Here is a 23,256-nt window from a genome sequence, read left to right on the forward strand (position 1 = left end):
CATTTTCCTCGGCGCCTCCAAGGGCCGCATTGCAGTGTGTGTGTATATATATATATATATATATATATATATATATATATATATATATATATATATATATATATATATATATATATATATATATATATATATATATATATATATATATATATATATATATATATATATATATATATATATATATATATATATATATATATAGCTTTCCCAAATAAAGATTGAAACCTTTTCACAATGAACGATTCTGCTCGGCCATTATCGTGATATTGCAATAAACCAGTTTCCATGTGCAGTAAGTATCAAGAGCTGACGTACTACGTCGAGAGACATCGTATGTCTCCAGACCGTGCCGCTGAGCTCCACCTCCACAGGCGGGGACGACTCGGACTTGAGTCGCCAGACAACCATGTTCTCGTCGTCTTCTTCCAAACTTTGCATGCCGCAGTGCCTCCTGTAGCTCGCCTGGCTCTTCGCAAGCACAGGGCAAGGAAAGATGGGAAGGGGTTCACAATTCTCTCCCAAACCAAATGCCCTGAAGCAGTAAAAGTGCTACATACTGTATATGCATACCACCATCATCATCTCCCTCCGTATACTCTGGAATAGGTAAAGTCAAGCTGTCAAGGTATGGAAGGAGAACAAATGGGCATAAAAAGCTTGACCTCATTACTCGAACCTTAAAGGGGTCATGTCACCAAATTTTAGAGCTTGAATTACGCATTGCATCTTGCGCAGCACACGTCCCAAAGCAAACAGGCATTTTTTTTTTATATCGCAGTTGAACCGTAGAGCCGCCTGGCAATACTGAGTGGCGACGAAATAAATTGGCAACCTGGAAACTGATCCCTTGGGTATCAGAAGCCGACTTTGAAGATCACGCTTTTGTGTATTGCAAGTTTGGCAAGACCTAGCCGCCTTGTCTAGCCAAGACAAGACGACTGAAAGCATGAAAGCATGAAATGAAAGTTGCATCTTCTACACGAATAGCGGATAAAGTGTGGTTGCTTATACTCTTCAGCGATATGCAAGGCGCTATGTCAGCAAGAGAGGTTTTACTGCGTTCGTCCAGGGTGCCCTTTCGTTTCAAGCATGTAAGTTTAAACTTTATACATACCTGGCTGCCCTGAGCTTGCCAACTAAGGAGCCTCGCTGTCTCACTTACTGCCTATATACAACTTCACTGAGAGAGCGAAAGAGATGCAAGTAAAGACACGGGTGTTAACCAGACCAGAGAGGGCATGAGAGATTAATAGAAGGAGAAGGCAAAAGGAGAGAGAGAGCACCCGCTGTTAGATATGGCGCCATTTCCTGAGGCTACTTCAAGTTCCCCAAACCACTTCGAATCGCAGCACAGTGCAGAAGCAGGAAAGCACATTCCAGAGGAGCGCACGAGCCAACAAGTTCACGTGCCAACAAGGTCGTACGCCGCCGGGATTAGAAGGGGTCCTCGGACAATAGAGCCCAATCGTCCCCCTTCGCCTTTGAAGAAGACATTTGCTACCGCTGCGCGGCCGTAGCACCGGGAGCAGGTGGGTCCTAGGACAATGGAGCATGAGCACCCCCCTCCCCTTCTCCTCCTTGGAAGAAGCGCATTGCCAGTCTGCGAGCAAGATCGCAGGGGGATCAAGTGATCAGGAGAGGAGGACCAAGCGCCGACTCTCTTCGCCGGGTATGACACCATCGCACGGGCGCCTACCATTGGCTGAAAATGGCGTCATCTGAGCGGACTCTCCCATTGGCCAAACATGACGCGACTTCCAGTCCTTGAAGGGTTTAAAAGAAGGATTCCAGAGAGACCGGAGCATTCCCTGATTCCCTGATTGACCTCTCTCGAACTTCTTGCCGCGGGCCGCAGCGTCCGAGTTGCTGCCGGCCCGTAATGACTGTACAACTGTTACCTGACGTCTCACCTCCCTGTATATAATGTAAAATAAACCCTCCCAAGTTTGGTTTTCATCCCGAAGTCCGTCATTCAACCCCTACACCGCGCAGAGCTTAGTAGACGTCTGTAAGCGTCTTTTTAGGCACGTTGATTTTAGAAAACCATTAGAGAGCGTGTAGCTTTCTGGGTTGATGATGAACGACTTCACGAATGCGCGTGTAGACTGGCTCCTGGTAGCCGATACTTTTTAACTCTCTCCTCCGAGTTTCCTAGCATATTTCGCTTTCTTTATTATTATTATTTTCGCCAACTACTTAAAAGGAACCTCGAAGCTGGGCTTCTACCCGGTGATATGGAGCCACTCATGTGAACGCAGTCACTCAAGAAGTAGCGGCAAGCTCGTGAGAAGAAGAGAAAGACGACGGTACACCCGGCGGTAAGGTGTAGTAGACTGCGTTTTTTCCTTTGCCTGGCTTTTATTGGGGGTTACCTAGCTTCAGTTGCATACATGTCAGATTATTTTCTTCAGTGAGTGCATCTGTTAAGTGCGCGACCAAGTGCTGTGAGCAAGAGCTCCATCACACTCCCTTTGATGCCATCTTTCCGAGCAACGCAAAGCATATCGTCTACCACATCGTATATGGCCTATCGCGAGATCCTTTAATGTATCTCACGGTAAACGCTGTCATTGCGACAAATTTGTCGCCACGTGAGAAAAATTTTACTGGTTGGACTTCGTCAACTATCTCGACTGTTAACAGCAAGGGCAAAATGCAATGTTCGAATCTATCTACCTCCTTCGTATGAATGAATTTGTGCATTCGGCCCTTGAGAAGCGCTGCCTAAGGTGCCCGGTATTAATTGCTAAGGCTACAAACCTCTCACTGGAGTCGCGCTCTGAGCGTCGCCAAACCGTGCGCTGGCCAGTGAGAACGCTCGAAAGCGCAAGAAGGGCCGCAGTGCGCCGGTTCTTTACTCGCTTGCGGTATAGTCTCAACCAAAAACGCAGGTATGACTCTACAGTATAGAAACAGCGGAAAGTTGCACGTGCGGGCGCCCGAGGGCTTAACAAGGTTTTCCTTTTCCGGGACCCTTACATCTGTGACGCTGTCCGCGCAGATGACCTGCGCCGTGTCGCGACCCGTACAACGGTTCGTCAGGCGCACCGTCGCCTCCGTTTGGTTCCTGCTGGCCGTATGCGTGGCGAACTACGCGCTGGTGCGATATTGCGTGAGCGACATGCGCTGGCACGCCATGCAGCGCGACGAGACGCGCATCGTGGTGGGGCCCGGCCGGTTTTCCGCGCTGCCGCGCCCCGGCTGTCCCGACTTCCTGGCCATCGTCGTGTGCAGCGCCGTAGATCACTTCGAGCAGCGCGCCGCTGTGCGTGACACGTGGGCCCGCGATGCCGCGGCCAGGGGGTCGAGCGTCTTCTTCATCATCGGCTTTGACGACAACACGGTCGGTGCACTCGCCCTGTCTCCGACCGCGCTAGGCAGCCTGTTTGGCAGTGTTCCTTGATTCCGGAGCAAACAACTGAGCTTAAGAGCGTTTGCATTGAGGTGGAATGTGTGTACGTGCATGCGCTCGGAGGAGGAGTGAGGAGACCGGTGATTAATCACACTGAAGAGACCGAGGGAGAACCTGTAGCAGCGCCAATGCTATATAGCAGGATCCATCTTCGTCGGTCGCGCCCTCTTTCCAGGCGTGATCATTTTTAAGTTTTATGGAATTTTCTAAACTTTCTTATTGCACATAACATAATTCTAGTCCTTGAGCTGGATTATTACTTGCACAAGAAATCGAAACACTTGGTCAACTAATTAACATATATTCACTAATTAACTTCTTGATTATTCATTTTACGGCAGGCATAGCAATTTAGGAATTGTAGCCGGTGAGTTTGCAACGAGTAGCCGCTTGGAATGAATTTGCAGAATGGCACCAGTTTGGAGATATTCGCCATCACACTAGCTTTAAATAGTAACTGTTGGTACACTTACTTTTTTTGAGGAAACGCTCTTTTATGCATTGAAGCACGAAATCAACTGGAACGCCCACGTATCTCCTCCCAAACTTGGGGAAATGATATCTCGAAACTGATGTCATTCTGGAAATTCCTTCCAAGTGGATACGCCTTGCAAACTCACCGGCTACGATTCGTAAATAGCAATATGTGCCGTAAAGTAACAATTAGGAGGTTATAATGAGCGAGATTTCATTAATTAGTTGAATATGTGTTTCGATTTCTCGTGCTAGTATAATGTCCGCCTCTTCGAATGTTACAGCTCAAGGACAAGAATTATGCGACCTGCCGCAGGCAATTTTTAAGATTTCCGTAAAACTTAACAACGGTAACCTCGCCTCGTTTTAGGAGGTGAAGGATATAAAGCCACGGACAACTTCCTGTGGTGATGAAGGGAAAGCTACAGCGGTACAACGTGGGCACATATGTCTTACTGCGCCAAGTATAGCGGCCGCACTTCGCACTGCTTTTGGTTTCTTTGAAATGATACTGAATCATCGTAGCTTCTACGCGTGATGGTTTCGCATTTGCCCATACGCGGTAGGGAAAAGCAGAAAATATGAATCACAATTAACACTCGATGGTGTATTTTGTTTTATTTTCTTGATGTAAATAAATTGTTTCGTTCTTCTTTTTTTCTGCAGCTTAAGCTGATGCGGATGAGCACGGGAGGACTTTTTTTTTAATAGAGCTCTTACTTGCATGTGGTTTGCCTCCGTACTATAGCTTACCTTTCATTGCCATGGAAAGTTATCTGCCGCGACTATAACACAGTGTACCACGATGCGCGTCCTTGTATTCGTTGCAGCGCATGTGTCAATGATATAGGAGCGATAATGTGAGTACCTCCAAGAGACGGCAAACAGCATTACCTTAGTTTATGTTCAGCTACGCGTGGCATTCGCATATCTTTAATGTTTGGCTCAAGGTACGTAAAACACCCTGTATATAGGCACCAAGTACTTCCCGTTAGGCATCTATATAGGCTCAATTAAAAACAGCTTTGGCTGTGAATTAGAGGATCAATTATAATTTTTTTAAGGAACACAGCCTACTGAGTACCTGTATTGTGAAATTCATTTTATTTTCTCAATAACATGGAACGACACAAGTTGCGTATGTGACAAGATTTGTCTGAAATCTGGAGCGACTAGACATTGCGGCAAAAGTTCTTAAAGCACTGACAAACGAGCAATATTTCAAGATTTTCGGGTATCATGGCGCACCTTTATACGCTCAGTTTGTATGCAGAAAAGGAAAGCTTAACATCGGCTGAAATTAGTGGCGCATATTTCGAAAAGTTAACTCGATGATCCAATGCTCTCTACATTTGCAAGGTATTCGCCGATCAGAGCCTTTGACAGTTCTTTCAGCACCGGAAGCCCGTGATTTTCGCCCGAGACAGATTGAAGTTTCAGATGAACTCCACCAGCAACAGGTCCAATTACGACGGTGGCCAACCTCTCCTGAACATTGAAAATGAGCCCCACATTCCGGGTCACAGTTGCGCTCGAACTTTCAAGTTTCTCGATGACGTAGGAACGTGAAGTGAGCGCACAGGTACGCTAAGTCACCTTAAAGTGTATGAGCAAAACGTGAACAAGGTGAATGCAGGAGCCAACGTTTCGACAAGTGGACTTGTCTTCTTCAAGACCTTGAAGAAGACAAGTCCACTTGTCGAAACGTTGGCTCCTGCATTCACCTTGTTCACGTTTTGCTCATCGTCTTGAATTTCCATCTCCCGCATTCCCCGTCTTTTCCCTTAAAGTGTATCGTCGCATAGAGCAGCTTGAGTTCTTCCCATCGCGAGGCTCTCGTCTCCTATAAAGCTACTACTAACAGCATTTAACAGTTTTTGTGGTAATAATCGACCACCTTAACTTAAGTTCTCCGGCAGGTTCCCATCTTTAGCGTCTGTAAACTGCCATATTGTTTGCTTTCAAACCAAGGTCGCCATTGAGGATTCGCTGTGAGTGCCCGGTCAGCCTGCAGTCTTCTAGATGACGAATCAATACGGCACTCTCTCTGCCTCTCTAAATAAGACCACATCCAAACGTTTCCGTTTGGCAACATTTAGCTGATATCGCATATTTAGGAGATAGATTGCATAATATTAATTCAGGTTTGAGTATAACGACTACTCCGCTAGGTCTTATGGGTTAAATGATTAGTGGTTGCCAGACATGCATGGGAGTAATTTCAGGCGAAGACGTGCTTATAGCATGTACAATTAGCTGTAATCTTCGTGCCTACAACAACGCTTTCAGGCACGAATTTTGGTTTTACAACTCTGCACATTGTTCGCCTCAAAGAGAAAAGAAAGCGAATAATGAGAATTTCCGGACTTCCTTCTTTCTTCATAATATATATTGAAGTTCTCTCATGTTGAAATTAGTGTCCATCATAGCGAGCACTAATCGGGTACAGCAGGGAGGCCTGCATAAAAAAATGAAATAACCTTTGTTCATGTAACATTGTAGGGCTCTATTATTATTATTATTATTATTATTATTATTATTATTATTATTATTATTATTATTATTATTATTATTATTATTATTATTATTTACTTATTTAGGGAATACTGCAGGCCAAGCAGGCCCATGCAGAAGGGGCTACAGTACAAAATAATGGAATCCAAGCAGGACAGTGATTACACACACAAAAATGGTACAACAATGTCATCACTTGAATACAAGGACTACGAATGGAAAAGAAAATGATCTAGTTCCTTCGCGAAATCCGCGGACTTATTATTATTTAACATCAGGTTCATTATCCCCGAGAAGGAAGAATTTTTCTTCAAATACAAACCTTTCTTTCTGAGCAACTTGTATGGATTTCCTTTATAGAGGATTCGTGCTCTGCTTCCGAGTTGATTACTTTTTCCTTTCATGAAAGACCTCGTGCATTTTCGCAGAACCTGTCGGCTTAACCAATGGCAAACAGTTCTTACGATCGATTGACAGAAGCGCTGGGAGCTCGGCTACGATCACATTGCGTCTGGTTACCTGATGAAAAAAAAAAGATATTACCTGAAATGATGAAAAAGATATTACCTGAAAAAAAAAGATATCGACGCACTAAAGCTTCGAACGCTGCTCCAGGGTGAACTCATCTCTCTCTCTCTCTCTCTCTCTCTCTCTCTCTCTCTCTCTCTCTCTCTCTCTCTCTCTCTCTCTCTCTCTCTCTCTCTCTCTTCTTTTTTTTTTTTTTTAAATGCACGCTCTTACGGTTTGCGATTAACGGCTCGCTATGGTGAACACTAATTTCAACATTGTCTAAGGGTTTGCTAAAATTTGGCACTAATTCGAAGGAATTGACGAAAAACGCCGTGAGCAAATAACAACCTCCGTGCGTATATTCTCGTACGCTTATACGACCACCATTCGACACTCATGGCAGCACCCGCGCAGCCCAGCGGAATGATCCTGCAAGAGCGCGTGGCCAACGAGAGTGCCCGCTACGGTGACATCATTCAAGCGAACTTTCGCGACACGTACCGGAACCTGACGCTCAAGTCCATGTTCCTGCTGAAGTGGGCCTTCATGTACTGCTCGCGGGCTCAATTCCTCTTGAAGGCTGACGACGACGTGTTCGTCAACGTGGACAACCTCGTGCGCTTCCTACTGGCACTGCGAAACGGAAAGCGCCGAACAGGGCAAGCAGCGCTCGTTCTCTCCACAATTTCCTCGCGTATAATACTGCGAGATGCGCTTGCGATTAGGTCTTGGCTTGCAAAACTGAGCTGTCCGCAGTTCACAACTGCTGTCTACGTTGTCATATGCGCGTATACACTACGAAGTCGCAAGCTTGCCTTAAATGACTGCGTGGCTCGCTTTAAAGTCGAACGGTGTAAGTAAACTGCGAAAAGAACAAATGTCGCACTGGATTGATTGATCATAGCACGCATACTGTGTAAGTTCTGCGGGGCTGATTTTCCCCCTCCAAGGTTAGGGTAACCAAGGCTTCTCTTGTTCTCTTTTTATATTGTTAAGTATTTGCAAATGGCGCCAGACGGACTTTCGGGCGGAAATATGTTGTTGTTGTTGTTGTTGTTGTTGTTGTCTTTTTGATAGTCGGCCCGCAGTAAAGAGTCAGTAAGCGAAAAAAGAAAATTGTCCGTAAACACTATTTTTGCAGGCGCTTTACTAGCTATAACGGGCGTTTCAGCGAACACTGAATTTTTTTTAAAGGTTGCCTGTGACAGATAGCACAATCCTAGTTCATGAGCTGGTCTACTCGAAGAGGTGGACATTACTTGCAAAAAAATTTAAATGCATAACTAACTAATTATCAAATATTACTAATTAAGTTCTTAACTAATTAAGTTATGGCTCATATTGCAATTTACAAATTCTAGCCCTGTACAATTCGCAAGGCGGATCCACTTGGAACGAATTCTCAGGACGACACCAGTTTCGAGAGATTAATTCCCGAATTTTGCGAAGAAATGCATTGGCGTTCCAGTTAGTTTTGTGTTTCAATGCATAAAACGACGTTTTGTTAAGAAAGTTCAATGGCAGTGCATTTTTACCGCAAGTTTGACGGCGCATTTCTCGTCAATGGTGTCATCCTGAGAATTCATCCCAAGTGGATCCGCCTTGCGAACTCCACGGCTATAATTTATAAATTTCAATATGGACCATAAGGTCATTGGTTAAAAACTTAATTAGTGAATTTCTCGTAATTAGTTGATTATGCATAAGAATTTTTTGTGCAAGTAGTGTCCGCCTCTTCGAGTAGACCAGCTCATGAACTAGAATTGTGCTATCTGTCACAGGCAACCTTTAAGAACTTTTTTAACGTGTTCCCTGAAACACCCTGTATATAAATTTCATTGAGATAACTGCGCGAACTCGTCAAAATCAATTTTCGTCGAGGCTCCCTCAAGAAAAATGAGTCAAGACATGTCGACAAACTGTTGGTCGATGTCTTGATCACAGTCACTACCGGGCATTCTCTGAAGAAGTAGATTGTAGTGCGGCATTCGTGAAGTCGTTGGCAGCAGCTTATAACGGTGGGTCGGCGTACCACAAGTCATTCACCCCGACTCGCGAACATCCGTTTGTGATATGCCCTCTAGGCATCCCTCTCTTATACGTGAATGTATGCACCGCTTTCTTGCATTCAGGCTTCCCAGTTGTTTCGAACATTGATCTCAGGCGCCCGTTTCATCGAAATGTCCAGAGACTGTAGGGGTTAGGTCATGCATATTTGGGAATAATGGCAACTGCAACAGGTTTGTCTTTCTCGACTTTACGTTCTCACTCTTCGCAATCTGAGTGCGCGTCGAATCCGTTACAAGAGGCCCTTTGGACTTCTTTTGTTCACTGAACACAATTTCTGAGCTGATTCCACACAGCGAAATCAGCTCCGACACCAGCGGGTTCAAAGTGAGAGGGCGTTATTTCGACAGCGCACGATAGCGGTTGTGCCAAACGACAGTTCGGCTGTGCCAAACGAACTTGAGAGACTCAGCGGGAAGCCGACTAGGAAAAACGGAGTTAAACCAAGTTCGACTGGGGCGTTATGGGTGATCTGCATAATACCGTAACCTGATTTATCCGGATCGGACCTCAGCTTCGAAATAGCTTTTCTCGGAGCAACAAACAGGCGTTGCTTGGTGTCGGCGCATGCAGCTATAGCGATTCCGCACTGCGGCTTTCACGGCGTCTAAGGGCCGATTTACGCTCGAGCCATCCATCGCCGCAAGCCGCACCGCACGCGTGCGGTCGCGCGAGAAGTTTCACGTATCCAGCACTTGTGCGCAAATTGCTATTTACACTGTGTGCACAATGTGTACCTCACACATTGTAAACGGAAATTTGTGCACAAGTGTTTGATACGTGCAATCTTTCGCGCGACCGCACGCGTGCGGTGCGGCTTGCGGCGATGGACGGCTCGAGCGTAAATCGGCCCTAAACGCGCCGCCGGACACGTTCCGCAGGCCCTTCGTGGTCAGTTACATGAGACGGAACAGAACCGCCGAACGCGACTTGGCGCACAAGAACTACCTGCCCCAGTCGGTGTTCGCCAACGACAACCTGCCTCTGTACGCTTCCGGCACCGCCTACGTCATGTCGTGCGACGCCGTGCGACCCCTCTTCACGGAGGCCCTGGTGACGCCGTTCCTCTACATCGAAGACGTCTTCATCACTGGACTCGTGGCCCAAAAGGTAGTGCGCCCAGGCGCGACCGCGCATGCGTCAGTCGAAGAATGTTTCCTACAGCGTCGCCGCACCAGACGCTTTTCTAATTGCAGGTGTAATCGGCGCACCATTGTGCGAACCAACTAGCTTATTCTGCGTTTTTGTTGCACTTTTCTAACTCGTGTCAAGAACAAAAAAGAAAAGCTTGTGAACAGAAGTCAACGCCATTCACCTGCGCCATTATCGCGCCTGCCTTTTGGCGTGAGACGCTGCAGAGGGTAACGCTAGAAAATTTGGAGACGCTGGCGTAAGTCTTAGGATATATGACAAATATTTAAGCGATACATACTATAGCATGGCGTGAAAGCGAATAATCAGTGAAACCGAGGGGCTCAATTTTTCATACACGACCATATGAAGCCAACACACAACGGAGGCAGGGAAATAGTTCAATAAAAATTAGTTGTTTCTTTAGTTGAACTGTACAAATAATAATGCAGGAGATTAAATTATCATCTACATTTAAATTATATATAAAATTGGTTAATTTCCCCTAAGCTTCTTTTTTTCTTCATTATCTGTGGCTCCTGCACTGCCGGGAGTTAGTTTTTTTCTTCCTTTATTTTTAATTTTTTTTAATAATGTCCTACCACGAAAATTTTCAGACATCACCTCGCACCTTCAGTTACGCAACTGCAGCTTTTCTATACGGTTTTCGCCGGCCTAGTGCATCCGTATATTAAGCTCGTTATAATAGCAAAGTGTGCTTCGTAGCCTAGTGGTTATGGCGCTGCGCTGCTGAGCTCGAGGTCGCATTCCGATCGGGTGGAATGCAAAAACGCTCGTGTTCTGTGCACTGGGCGCACGTTAACGAACTTCAGGTGGTCAAAATTATACCGGAGATCCCCCCCCGTACAGCCTCCTTGATAACCCACTTTTCAATTCCAGGACATTAAACCCTACTATTTTAACTAATTATAGTATTCTTCATTCCATGCATGCGATAATACAACCCTTAGCTTGTACGCACGTGGCAAGGGTTTGCTCCTTGTACGAACTGGCGCATGAACGTCACCGCGGGTGGCTTTGTCGTTCTTCACTTCCACGTAGTTCCGGAAATCTACATTCGTGACCGCGAGACGCGAGGGGGGGAGTTGCAATAAAGAGGAGCCGTACACGTGGCAAAATTATGTCCACGCGATTCAGCGCGCGCACGGTATGAAATTTGCTCGGAGCTAAGCGAGCCGCATGTCTCACGAGACAAATATCACTAGTGACTCAGCGTTTCCAGCGAAAACTACTACACTGCGCGCTACAATCGTTCAGCTACCATGGGAACTATGGTTAGAAGACGGATTTCAGATGTTCTTGAGGCTTTCATCACTACGCTTTATCTTTTTTTTTCATTCACAAGCGTTCATCTTGTAAGCATATTTTAAACACAACAGGGTAACTGTACTATAGTCTCTGCACACATGCGCCATAATCACGAATCGCTGCATCTATAACGCAATATTGTGCCAAAAACGATAAATCTGCAAATCCACAAAGCAGTTTCAAGCCAGAAATGGCAGCGTTTAGGCAAATCCACGTACTATTCTCATTAATCCAATGCTGGCTTGACCGCCATAGTTGCAGCTCCCGTATAGACACTAAAGAGCTAGAGTGCAGGCCCTGTAGACTAAATATTAAACACTATGACTAGTGCCTCCGCTTCTGACTTCAATGTTTCCAGGCGGTGTTGTTTAGAAGCTTGAAGACCGAACAAACAAACAAGCGGACATTCCTATGAAATCAAATCAGAATAAGCGGCGCTCCTCGGCCAAAAAAAAAAAAAAATACATTCTCAGAGAAATTTGCACCCTATGGGGCTTACCTTGTTCCCAGAATAATCGTCGTCTAGGTTGAGTGCATATTCCTTTTATTATCTTTTTTTTTCTTCCTTTTAATGTTTCGGGTTTCTGGTACTTTCAGGTCATGAACTTCGTGCTAAGTAAAAGAAGTGCACGCAATACAGATGGCGGCTATTTTTGGGGGACAAGACAACTTCCGAGGGATGTAGAAATATTGCAGGGTGCACATAGCCCGAAACAACTTGAACATTTCATTTTAAAACATGTTTTAATGTGGCTCATTTCATTTACAAACTCTATCACATATTTCTGTGCGTGTCTTAGAAGGACTCATTTATTGAGAACAATCAAAAAGCGGAGCGCTCATCTTTCGTCCCAGCATTTCTTCGCATGAAGCAACGGAAATAACCAACGATCATAATTTTGGGTTTGTCTCCTCGACTCCGATAAAGATTACGGATCTCAGCGAATGAGCCAGTCCAAGCTGACCGAAGATATGGCCATCATAAATGACTCACTGGTGTTGAACTACACATAAGTATACCATGCAGCTGGGCTTTAAAAGAGAAAAAAAAATAAGTGAAAAAAAAAATCTCGTAGGCAAACAAGTTCATAAAAGAAACAAAGTTAAAAATAAACAAACCAGTAAAGCGACTTAAGAATTTCACGAGCTACTCTTCGAAACCGACCGGTACAAATCTGTTTGTAGTAAGGGGAACTGGTCATCCCATCCCGAGGCAATAGAGAAGATTAACTGTGAGAACTCTTACCACCGATCAAAGACATATTTCGAAAGTGATGTCAAAGCTTGGACATGCTCGCGCGATTGGTGTGATGTGGTGTGGTGGATACGTTAGCAGCACCTACGTGCCAGTGTGTCGTAATCCCCTTCTACATCGTTCATATAATAATTATAACGTTTATGTTCTCGTAACTTCTTTCGGCAGAATTGAATGATGGAGAAAAACAATGATGAACGTAGAAGGGAAACGAAAACGGTATCCGCAAGAAATGACAAGCAGTCGAGCGGCGGTATACTTTTCTTTTATTCGGGCTTCGTTAATAATAATAATATTTGGGGTTTTACGTGCCAAAACCACTTTCTGATTATGAGGCACGCCGTAGTGGACGACTCCGGAAATTTTGACTACCTGGGGTTCTTTAACGTGCACCTAAATCTAAGCACACGGGTGTTTTCGCATTTCGCCCCCATCGAAATGCGGCCGCCGTGGCCGGGATTCGATCCCGCGACCTCGTGCTCAGCAGCCCAACACCATAGCCACTGAGCAACCACGGCGGGTGCGGGCTTCGTTGTCTGCGACGAATCAATCAATAAATGAACGTTTATTATTACGTTTCAAGGAAAATTCGTACATACATATAAACAGAGGAGCGACCCATATTCAATGACTGTACGGGGACCATCGATGAAAGTAACAGAATAATAATAATTTAAGTAGCAATACAGCAACCAAGACGGTAAAGTTGCTAAAGCGCAAGCAACGTGAAAATATATTCATATAAGAAGAGGCGAATTAATCAAGCCGACAGTACATCGATACGATAATATAACAATACGGAGGCATGAACTTATGAATTTAATAATACGTTTTTCAGACAATTTTTGTATAATGTTAATAAAGAAATAGTCTCTAAAGTTGACGGAACGCTATTCCACAATTTGATCGTTCCGAAGGTTGTGCTAAATTTTCCGTAATTAGTGAGAGCGTTAGAAAGAAACAAAAAATGTTAGCAGCAAACGTGGTGCAAATCGCCTTTATTAAACTATTGGGATTCATAAGCGAACGGGAAATCTTGTTTGTTATTTGCTTACACATCATGTAAAACGATGAAATTATGACGAAATAGGCAGACAGTGCTGACGTGTGTTTCACCGAGCACTGCCATATTCCGATCACACCGAGAACATGATGTGAACACTTTTCGCTGTTACTCGAGGTGACGTCTCCCAACTAAAGCACCCATTCACTTACGCGACGCCTGTGTGTTGCATGCAGAGCAGATTGGTCGTCACAATATTTTGCACACGTTAGACTGTACAACTAGTGTTGGAGCTTCCGCATTGTAGTGGCCCTGACGGCGGCACCGAGAGAAATGAAGGTCACGTCTAGAGGCGTCCTTCGCGTTTATTAGCAAAAGCGCGGCTATACGTATGGAACTATGGCGTGCCACTGCGCACAGAGAAGGCCCAACAGGCCATACAGGGCTGTACGCCAACCGTTTGTCTCGTTGGCAGATTATTTCTAGTTTGCGTCTGCCAACTGTGCTGCACTTCCTTTAGCCGAGAAAAAGAAAACTCTAATCGTTGGACTAAGGGAATATTGGAAGCTTCAAAGTCGAATTACTAATATAAAGCTATCTTGTCCTTCCCTATTGGCGGCAAATATTTGTTTACGGTGTGCTGCGATTTCTGGAACTATGCGGTAGTAAAGACCCACGAAAATGGTGGCTGCTTATAGCCACTTCAAGTATCCGCCAACTCAGTGATAAATGCCTATAGATATTATTTCTGTTAACTGTGTGAAAATGTACTCTCTCGTACTTTCTGATCCAGGAGGCATGGCTGCTGCGCGGACGGTGCGATTACCAAGCGATCTTAAGAAAACATCTGTCTTCTTGCCTTTCTCCCTAGCTCGCATTCCCGTGAGGTCACGATCTCCTATATGTCTGCGTGCAAGCTCAAACGTGTGACGTCAGAAAGTTGTGATGGCGACGCTGTTAATTAGGCCGTATAGCCGAAAGAAATGGCTGGCCCTGCTGACTGACGCCGACTCGTGGAGTGGTGGGTGTGATTGATAGTGGTGTGATAAAGACAAATCCTACCGACCCGAGATTCCTCGATCAACAACGGGCAACATTTATATTTGTCGCCAAGTTGCTGGAGGTGCACTTTGTGTCAAAGACTTCTAGATAACCCGGAAAGAAGCGAAGAATAAATGCATCCGCCAGCTACATTAAAAACTTTTATGCAAGTGTGCGTTTTTCTGATGACGCGCCGAGGCGACGGCTATGAAGGTTCTCCTCCTAAGCGCACGGCCGCGAGTTTCATTTGGGGCCGTGGTGGTCGCGTTCCCATGTTCGCGGAATGCAAAAAAAAAAAAGAAGAAAGATAAGAAAAGAAAGAAAGAAACACTTGTGTACCGTGCTTCGGATCACGTTTAAGAAGCCCCGGATGATCTAAATTGTGTTGATTTCCTTTTGCGTCGATTTGGGCTGTTAAATCCCATATTTTCTTTTTCTTACGGGCAGGAAATTTGTTTGTACGGATCAGCACTGTAAACCCCTGTTCTCTTTTTTTTTTTATCTCTCTTTTTATATCAGGTCGGCGTTGATAAGATCCACTCCGAGTGCTTCGTGTGTTGCCGCATGGTCCGGAATCCGTGCGAATACAAGACGCTGATCACGGCGCACGAGTTGAAACCTGCGGATATGATGGAGGCGTGGCACTATATGCGCGATTCCAGCACTGCGTGCTCGCCCCCCAGAGAACGGACTGTTTGCTGAGGCCACGCATCACAATCATACTGCATCGTTCGTGACACGCTGCGCGCTCTGGTTGTCGAGCGTCGTGCGCTCTAAACGTGATGCATCACATTTTGTGACGGTAGAAAACTAGAATAAACGCTCTTCGTCTTCGCATCTCCATACACGAGGGCTTTTTTTTTTTTTTCTCCAGCCATACTTATTTGCCCAAATTTAACACGAAGCCACGCAAGCTCCAGAAAGATGGCCCGCATCCGAACGGTACAATGTGTACCTGACGTGAAGGACATGACATTAATGACAAGATACGCATGAGGAGGTCATTCCATGTCATTCCGTGTCATTCTTGCCATGCCATGCACGTGTTTCTCGCCACACATATCATGATACGTATCCAGTTAAAGAAATGACCGCGACGCCAATCACCTCGTGTCACATGTCATTCATGACAATCACGTCATGACATGTCATTTCATTTATGTCATGGATATCCTTGTATACAACTTTCCTTTAGAAAATGGAAATGACATGAATGTCACAAGTGAAATGGCTATAATGGATTGAATGACATCTCATGCATTTCTTCAAGAAGATATATTCCGTATATGCATGTCAGGAGGTGCATGTGTGACGTTAATGACACGTCATGCCATGTATCTCGCAAATTGATTGGAATAAATGGCGTGGTCCGTCTGTGAAGCCATGACATGATTCCCACGAATGTCATGAGATACGTCACAAGAATGAGACGCATTCATGACATGCACGCGTGCAAGGCGTGACATTACCACGAAAAGAACTTTTGTCAATGGAGGGGACGAAGTTGTCAACTCACATGTCAACCAACGTGTTCGTGATGCCGTGATGGTGCAGTTGCATCGTCATTCCAGCTTCGTAATCGGACTCTCGCCGCTGATTTCCGCGCGCCGTCTGCGCTCGAGCCAGGTGGCACGCGTAAGAAGATCCCGGCATCTCTCGACAGCTGATGGTGGCTGCACCTGTTCAAACAGCGACTGAAAAGCAAGTTTCCCACGAGCGTTCATTTCCGAGCGCCGGACAGTAACGCGCAGCCTCCTTGTTCCTCCCAAAACTCGTGCCGGACTTTCACAAGACCGAGTATACGACAACGCTGCATCGAATTCCACCATGGCAGCGTCATCACGGCTAGGCCAAGGCGGGCAGCTGCACCACGCCACTCTTGCGAATGGCTATAAAAGGACACGGGCTCCAGGTTAGGCTACGGTTTCGCCGTCAAGTCACCTGTTCGTGTCCTCCAAGGGATACCACGTAGTGCGGTCAGTGAGCACTTAGTATCTGCGCTTCTTTTCCATCTCGCACCTCTGTGCCGCTCGTTCACATCAATTCGATTGTTCGTAGAAATCATGAAATCGTCGTTACCGTCATCGTTGTCTTGCTGCGGTTGCCATGCACACGCATTCTGGCGTTAACTCTAGTTCACTGTATACTCTTGTGCCACGCGCAAATACTGGGTTTACACAAATACAGTGGTCAATCTGGTAACGTTTTTCGGAACCCCCCAAAATGCTGCATAGCCAGCTGTGTGCAGAATGCTTCACATAACGTCGAGTTGCACAGTGTGTGGGATCTGCACAATACTTTATTAACACTATGGCCCTAAAGTTAATAATTATGAAGTATAATCACTATAAATACGTGCGGATCTGTATAGGTGCCTTCGCGCGTTCAATACCACAAGTTATAAGAAGACAAAGAACACTAAACTTCTTTCGGAGGTTGCATTCTAACATACAGGTGGTTTCAACTGCTCTAAAAGGGTCGTGGTTCTTTTATTATAGTTGTTGTTGTTGTTTGCTGGCAAACACGGTATAGAAGTGCACATAGTATATCTGCCATTTCGGCGCGCCGTTATTTACTGTTCCCACGAGATGCGGGCCGTGAAATCCACATTCTCGGATATCCTCGACCACTTGAAATGGCTGCGCTGATGTGGCCGCCGTCTTGCGCCTAGCTGGCGCCTCTGCGGCCAAAGTGTTTTCCGCCGAGGTCCAGTTGCGGCGGAAACACCCATAGTGCTAGATGAGAGCGAGCGGTACAGCGACTGCAATCCTGCAGTGCGCGGCTGTTGCTTTCCCCGAGTGTCACGCAACATGAGTAGTGGAACAAAAGGAACAAAGCGCTTCGACGCCAATGGCTGCAAAAGAAGAGAAATGCCGAAGGTAGTATGAGTCAGCACTTTCAGCGAGATAGATACTCTCATATCTTTCGATTATTGCGCAGTACTTGTACCGTTTTATTTACTTATTTTTAACGTACTGATTTACCTCTTGGTTTACCTTCTTGGCTTACCTAGAAAATCCCGCATCGTTTTCCCATCGTATACTACAGGCTCGTTTGACTTCTAGAAATATCTTTTTGCGAAACCAGTATGAGCGCAGCGTAACATTTTAGCGGCTGTATAAATGAAAACATTCTTACGACACGATTATAAGATTTTGTTGTACATCGGACGCCGTTTTGGCGTCCGATGTACAACAGTTTACAGAAGAAGTTTACAAAACTTCCTAGGTTGAGTCTTTGCTTCATTTAGCCCGTCTAGCGGCAGCAGCATGCATCGCGGATGAAACCGCCTGCTACGATACAAGAGAGCTCGGATCATTCGTTGTATATTGTTTCCTAGTAAAACAAAGGCCAATTTGTAATGTTCGCAGAGTTCACAGCCTCTACCTTAACAACAACACAGCGCTTTAAAGAGGAGAGTGAAAATAATCTAAACGGTCGCAGAAAAATGTGGGCACGCTTGCCGCGTTCCTATAACCTGTTATGTGAGGCTCATTTATAACTCTAATTGCTGGACTTACATAACATAAGGTCGAAATCGTTTATCACGTCACTTCCTTGCACGGGTGAATGTAGAATTTCTGAAGACAACGGCGTCCTGGTTCCTCTTTTATATCGAAGGGTAATTAATAACTTGCCTTTCGCGTGCGTGGGATGCGGTGCATCGGGCCCCGATAAGTATGTGTCGAGGAAAGGCTGTGTGCATTTAGAGGACGCGAGAAAAAAACAAGTAGAGAGTACACAATGCGGAAAAAACAAAGCCTCAAAACGTGGTCCATCCCCGCTCGCGGATGTACGTGCCATTTTTAAAGGAAACAGCAACAAAACTCATGCACAAAGCTCATGCACACGGCTCGTGCACAATAATTATACTACACGCAGCACGTTATAAACGCGATACGGCACCGTCTTTAATTAAGTCCCACCGGTGTGCGTTGTAGTCGATAGCGGTTTTAGATTCGCACCCATCTTTTAGGGGTTGCGCGGTGCACACTTTTCGAAAGCCTTTCCACATCGTAGCCGCGGCAGGAAGCAGCATATGGTGAACGCGCGCGGACGCGCTGCAGCTGTGCTTGCTTGGCTGCAGACAGAGTTGGCCTCATGTGCTGCGGCACGCCCAAGGACTCCGTTTCATGCACAGCTGCGCACACGTGTTGCACTTGTCGCTGGCCGAGGCAGCTGAGCTGCTCGGCAGCGTTCTCCGTACTCGCATCAAGCCGCACCTTTTTCCTCAAAACGTTCCTTTTCTTTGAGCTCCAAAATGATGAAATCGAATTGACGCACGAGCTGACGTTGAGAACTGTACAGCGCTATAAGTGCTATACCGCGGACGATGACCCGACGGCGTCGTTCCTTGGCCTCTCAATCCAGCCGCACAGGGAATGAGTCAGTCGTGTAGCCTTTGTTTGCGCTCGACTGCGAGAGCTCAAGCTCTGGGCTGGTGGCAGCTTTCTTCGGATGGTCGTATGCTATGTGCGTCATCGTTTGCGTCGTTGCGGGTATCTTAAAAGGAACACGAAGGAAAAAAAGACTGTTCAATGAACTCACGTTTTTGTCGCTTTTATAATGAGGTTGAAACTAAGGCTGCGGTGTCTATCAACGTGGTAGAGGGATTTTAAAAGCAGAGGATATCTAATTACTCGCTTCATACGTGCAGCATTGCATCTGCGGACATTATTTACGCGCCACGGAGACGCTTCGTCGCAACCACCGCCGATAACAAAAAATACGAAAGCAATAGGAATACTATCTCTGAAGCCGGCTAAAGAATCTCACCTTCATATAGGGGGTTATTTGCTTCACGTGGCGCAATGGGAAGCTAACAAGAACGTCGCCAGCGAGAGCTCATCGAAGCGAAACAGTCACTGTCGCACGTCCAATATGTTCTGTGCAGGTGCCACGATGCCGCTACATATGAACCCACATTGGCTGCTCATTTCTTCAGAGATAGTCGCACACTGTGCTCAGTATCAAACACGACTTGAGCGTGAACTTACAACAGCTAATTCACAAACTAACACCTACACAGCAGTGTATCGAAGAGCCTCGGTGAGTACGTGGAAGTAAGGCCGCCATAACTTTCGGTGAAACAGTCACTGGCGTGCAGAAGTCGAGGTGCGTGGAAGGGCGATGCAGTCGATGCAGGTACTACAAATTGCTCTCTTCTGATTTCTGTGGGTTCTATCTTAGTGCGTCGCTTGTGATGCTACAGCTTCCACAATTAACAGCTAGAGCTTCCACAATTTAGTGCCCTTATCAAATATTGCAGGCTATCAGAAAGGAAGAATGGTGTTGGTATCCAATAATAATGATATCCGTCAGATGGACCTAACGGCACACAAGATGTCTCAACATCATGTACAGTAGGTGCTGACGTCGTGTAGCGTTACGTATTACTATGCTCCTCACATGTTGAATACAGCGCACTCAGCGTTTTTCCCGTTGAATTCCATGACGACACATCACTGGATATCAACTACGATTCAGGCACTGTCTCGACTATATATGTGTATATATAAACCCCTTTAATGTTTACACACGTACCCTTTGCAACAGCCCACTAAATATCATGCTTTTCTTTAAAAGCATACCAAGTTGCAAAATCCTGCAAATAAATGGGACCCGCAATCTGGCACCGATTTTGCTAAACATATAAAACTCAGATTGATAAAGGAATTTCACATTGGAATGGCACTAGACAGCTACGTACACTATAATACATGGGCTCGAAGCACGAGGCGTGTTTCTTATATTTGATCGCTTCTAGAAGCAAGTGCCTATAGTCGACTGCATGACAGCCTGCAAATATATGGGACCCTCAAGCTGGCACCAATTTCGCTAAACAGATAAAACGCATATTGATAACCGAATTTTCCTTTGACGTGAACAAGAAAGCTACATACGCTTTATGAGCTCGACGCGCAAGGCGCGCTTATATTTTCGAACGCATCGAGAACAAATACATACAGTCGACTACGTGACCAAGTGCTTTCGCCAACATGGCAAAGTTGGGTGCCAACAACATGCGACCGGAAGTTTTCTGGGTACACAGGCACTCTGGCTGTCGCAACGCGGAGAAAAAAGGGCCTATACTTTGAATCTTCGGAAGCATACGGGGAATCAACATCGCCCAGTGGCACGCATCGTTCTCTGCGTTCCCAGCCATCGCTCTCGCAATAGCTTCGGCGGTGACGTCCATGCGGCGCTCGCACCGGCTCTGCCGCGCGTCGTAAGCGTATGTAACAAGGCTGCCGCGTCCGCCGTGCCGGCGGCGATAGGCACCCTTGAAGCGCTCTCGGTGCGGAGATGCGACGCGTGCTTCGTGGGCGCATATAGGAAGCGCGCCCGGCGGGGCGTAACGCGAATCCGCGTGCCGCCGCACCGCAGGACGCGTTCTATTTGCGCCGCGCGCGCGCGCGCGCGCTATCGTCGCCGTAACGCACGGCGCCGATGTGCACCCGCATCGCGTATACCGCACGTCCGGTTGGATGCCGGCTCCGGTGCTCTCCTCCACCGCGCATACCGACGGCGGCCGTTCGAGAGAAAGCGGGCGGCTCGCCGTGGGCGCGCTCGTTCGCCATCGGCGAAACGCGACAAGAACGCCATACGGTTCCACGACGCGAGAAAGAGCGACAATTTGGTGTGTGCGCTGGGACGAGGATGGAAGTGCAGGAAAGCTTTGTCCCCATCGCCCCTTACCTCCTCCTCATAAAGAGGCCTCCGCACGTATTTATTTCTTAGCCAGGGCAAAAAGAAAAAAAAATGAAAAGGCAGAAGTGAGAGACGTTTCAGCGGGAAGGGAGAGAAAGAGGGGGCGCGATAGTAATCGTGAAAGAGGGGTCAACAATGACGAAAATGCTTTCAAAATGCTGTCTAGATTACGTCCTGCGTATTTGCAATTCTTTCGATTGAAGTAAACTACCTTGTCATTCTTGGAAAAGCCTTCTCACTAACTAGCCTTTTATACGTACCATATATCGCGAAAATTGTGAATCATACAACGCACTTGCACACCGACCGGACGTTAGGCCCCGTGAAAACGCTGCGCTGGCTGGATACGAGGTGACTTACTGTATACGCAGGACATTAGAAAGGCCCGAAGATATCCACACTCTGAAACCAGCAGTGTCGGCAACACTACAGCCCTGTAAAATGGGAATATGCCGGAGCTGGCTTACAGCTGGCTTATAGCTGGCCCTTATGGTTCTGATAGAAATCTGCCGCGTGGAACGACTAGCAACTCTTGCGCCAGAAAGACTTCGTTCTATCGCACGAAGTGCGCCCGACACGTGAGGGTGTAATCGAGTATGCGATCTTCCACGGCTCTGGGACATTAGAACGCCACTGAGCAACGTGGCTGCTGACCACCAGCTGTCTCAACCACGGTCTAGACGTACGGGTGTGTTTCCCACCACCGCGGGAGCGGGCGTGCACAGCTCGCTGCCGCGAAGCTATCGTGAAGTCCATGACGCGCGCTATGCGACGGCGTCTTGGAGCTTTTAATGTGAAGAGAGGGGTAACTTCGGGTAAATTGTCTAATAGGGCATGGCCCTTCGTGTTCGAAGAGAGAAACTACGGTTCAATGCGTCGAATGCGACTGTGCTTAGAATATCAAGTGGCACGAATGCGGCTAGAGAACTGCAAACAGAGTACTACTACTACTACTACTACTACTACTACTACTACTACTACTACTAATAATAATAATAATAATAATAATAATAATAATAATGGCTTTTTTGTTTTCTTTATAGGCGCAATTACACCCACCGCCCTATACTACGCATAAAACAGACTAATGAAACAAATCCCGCTGAAATAAGCTATGTGCAGGAAGCTTGATGAAAGGAAAGACATTTCTGTCCACATGAGAGTATATATAGCACGGAGCTATGCATATAGTTGGCGTTCCTCATAAAGAAAACCTTACAGCTGAGCGGGAAAAAAAATTGCCCCGGTCGGGCGAATCGAACCCCTTGCACCACCGCCTCGCCGAGGCAGAGCTGCCAACTGAGCGAACGAGGAATCAGCCGTCCGGAAACCGGGATTTCAATAAGTAGCAGTATAATGTATGTATAGAAAGGCGCAGAGGTCGGCTACCGAGCTTGTGTGCCTTATAACCTGCTACTCTGCACCTAATCTATGCAACCAGAATAAATGGGAAACTGCACGTGATTCTCTCGAGTGACCGGCACACCTCAGCGTCTTTTTCTCGAGGAGCTAGACCGTGTCCTTCCTCATCAATCAATACGCGTAGTCAGCCAGTCACAGAAAGAGTTCCAAGTCCCTTACACCGTTCAACGAAAGCGAAGAGTGGGGTATGTTTGAGCTCTCCAGTTTTCCCAAAATGAATTTCTCGCTGCGCTGCTGAGTACATACGCAAACCTGGGTCCATAACATTAAAGGTGAAAAAGAGCAGTGACGACCATAACGACTTGCGAGTGTATAGATGTTCTCTACAGTAGATGACAACTTAAAAACTGGAACAAGAACGTGAGTAAAAACAAAAACAAAAAAAGC

At 46.3% G+C, this 23,256-nt stretch overlaps 1 protein-coding gene across 1 annotated transcript; it reads left to right on the forward strand.

Annotated features, from left to right (window-relative positions):
* The first annotated feature begins 2,291 nt into the window (after positions 1 to 2,291).
* LOC139055210 (beta-1,3-galactosyltransferase 5-like) lies at positions 2,292 to 15,574 on the forward strand. Its single transcript, XM_070532738.1, has 5 exons — positions 2,292 to 2,323; positions 3,002 to 3,343; positions 7,325 to 7,569; positions 9,859 to 10,087; positions 15,256 to 15,574. The coding sequence occupies exons 2-5, from the start codon at positions 3,002 to 3,004 to the stop codon at positions 15,436 to 15,438; spliced, it is 999 nt and encodes a 332-aa protein (XP_070388839.1). The 5' UTR covers positions 2,292 to 2,323; the 3' UTR covers positions 15,439 to 15,574.
* Positions 15,575 to 23,256: the final 7,682 nt, after the last annotated feature.

This window comes from Dermacentor albipictus, chromosome 1 (genome assembly GCF_038994185.2).
Source record: "Dermacentor albipictus isolate Rhodes 1998 colony chromosome 1, USDA_Dalb.pri_finalv2, whole genome shotgun sequence".
NCBI classification, from domain to species: domain Eukaryota; kingdom Metazoa; phylum Arthropoda; class Arachnida; order Ixodida; family Ixodidae; genus Dermacentor; species Dermacentor albipictus.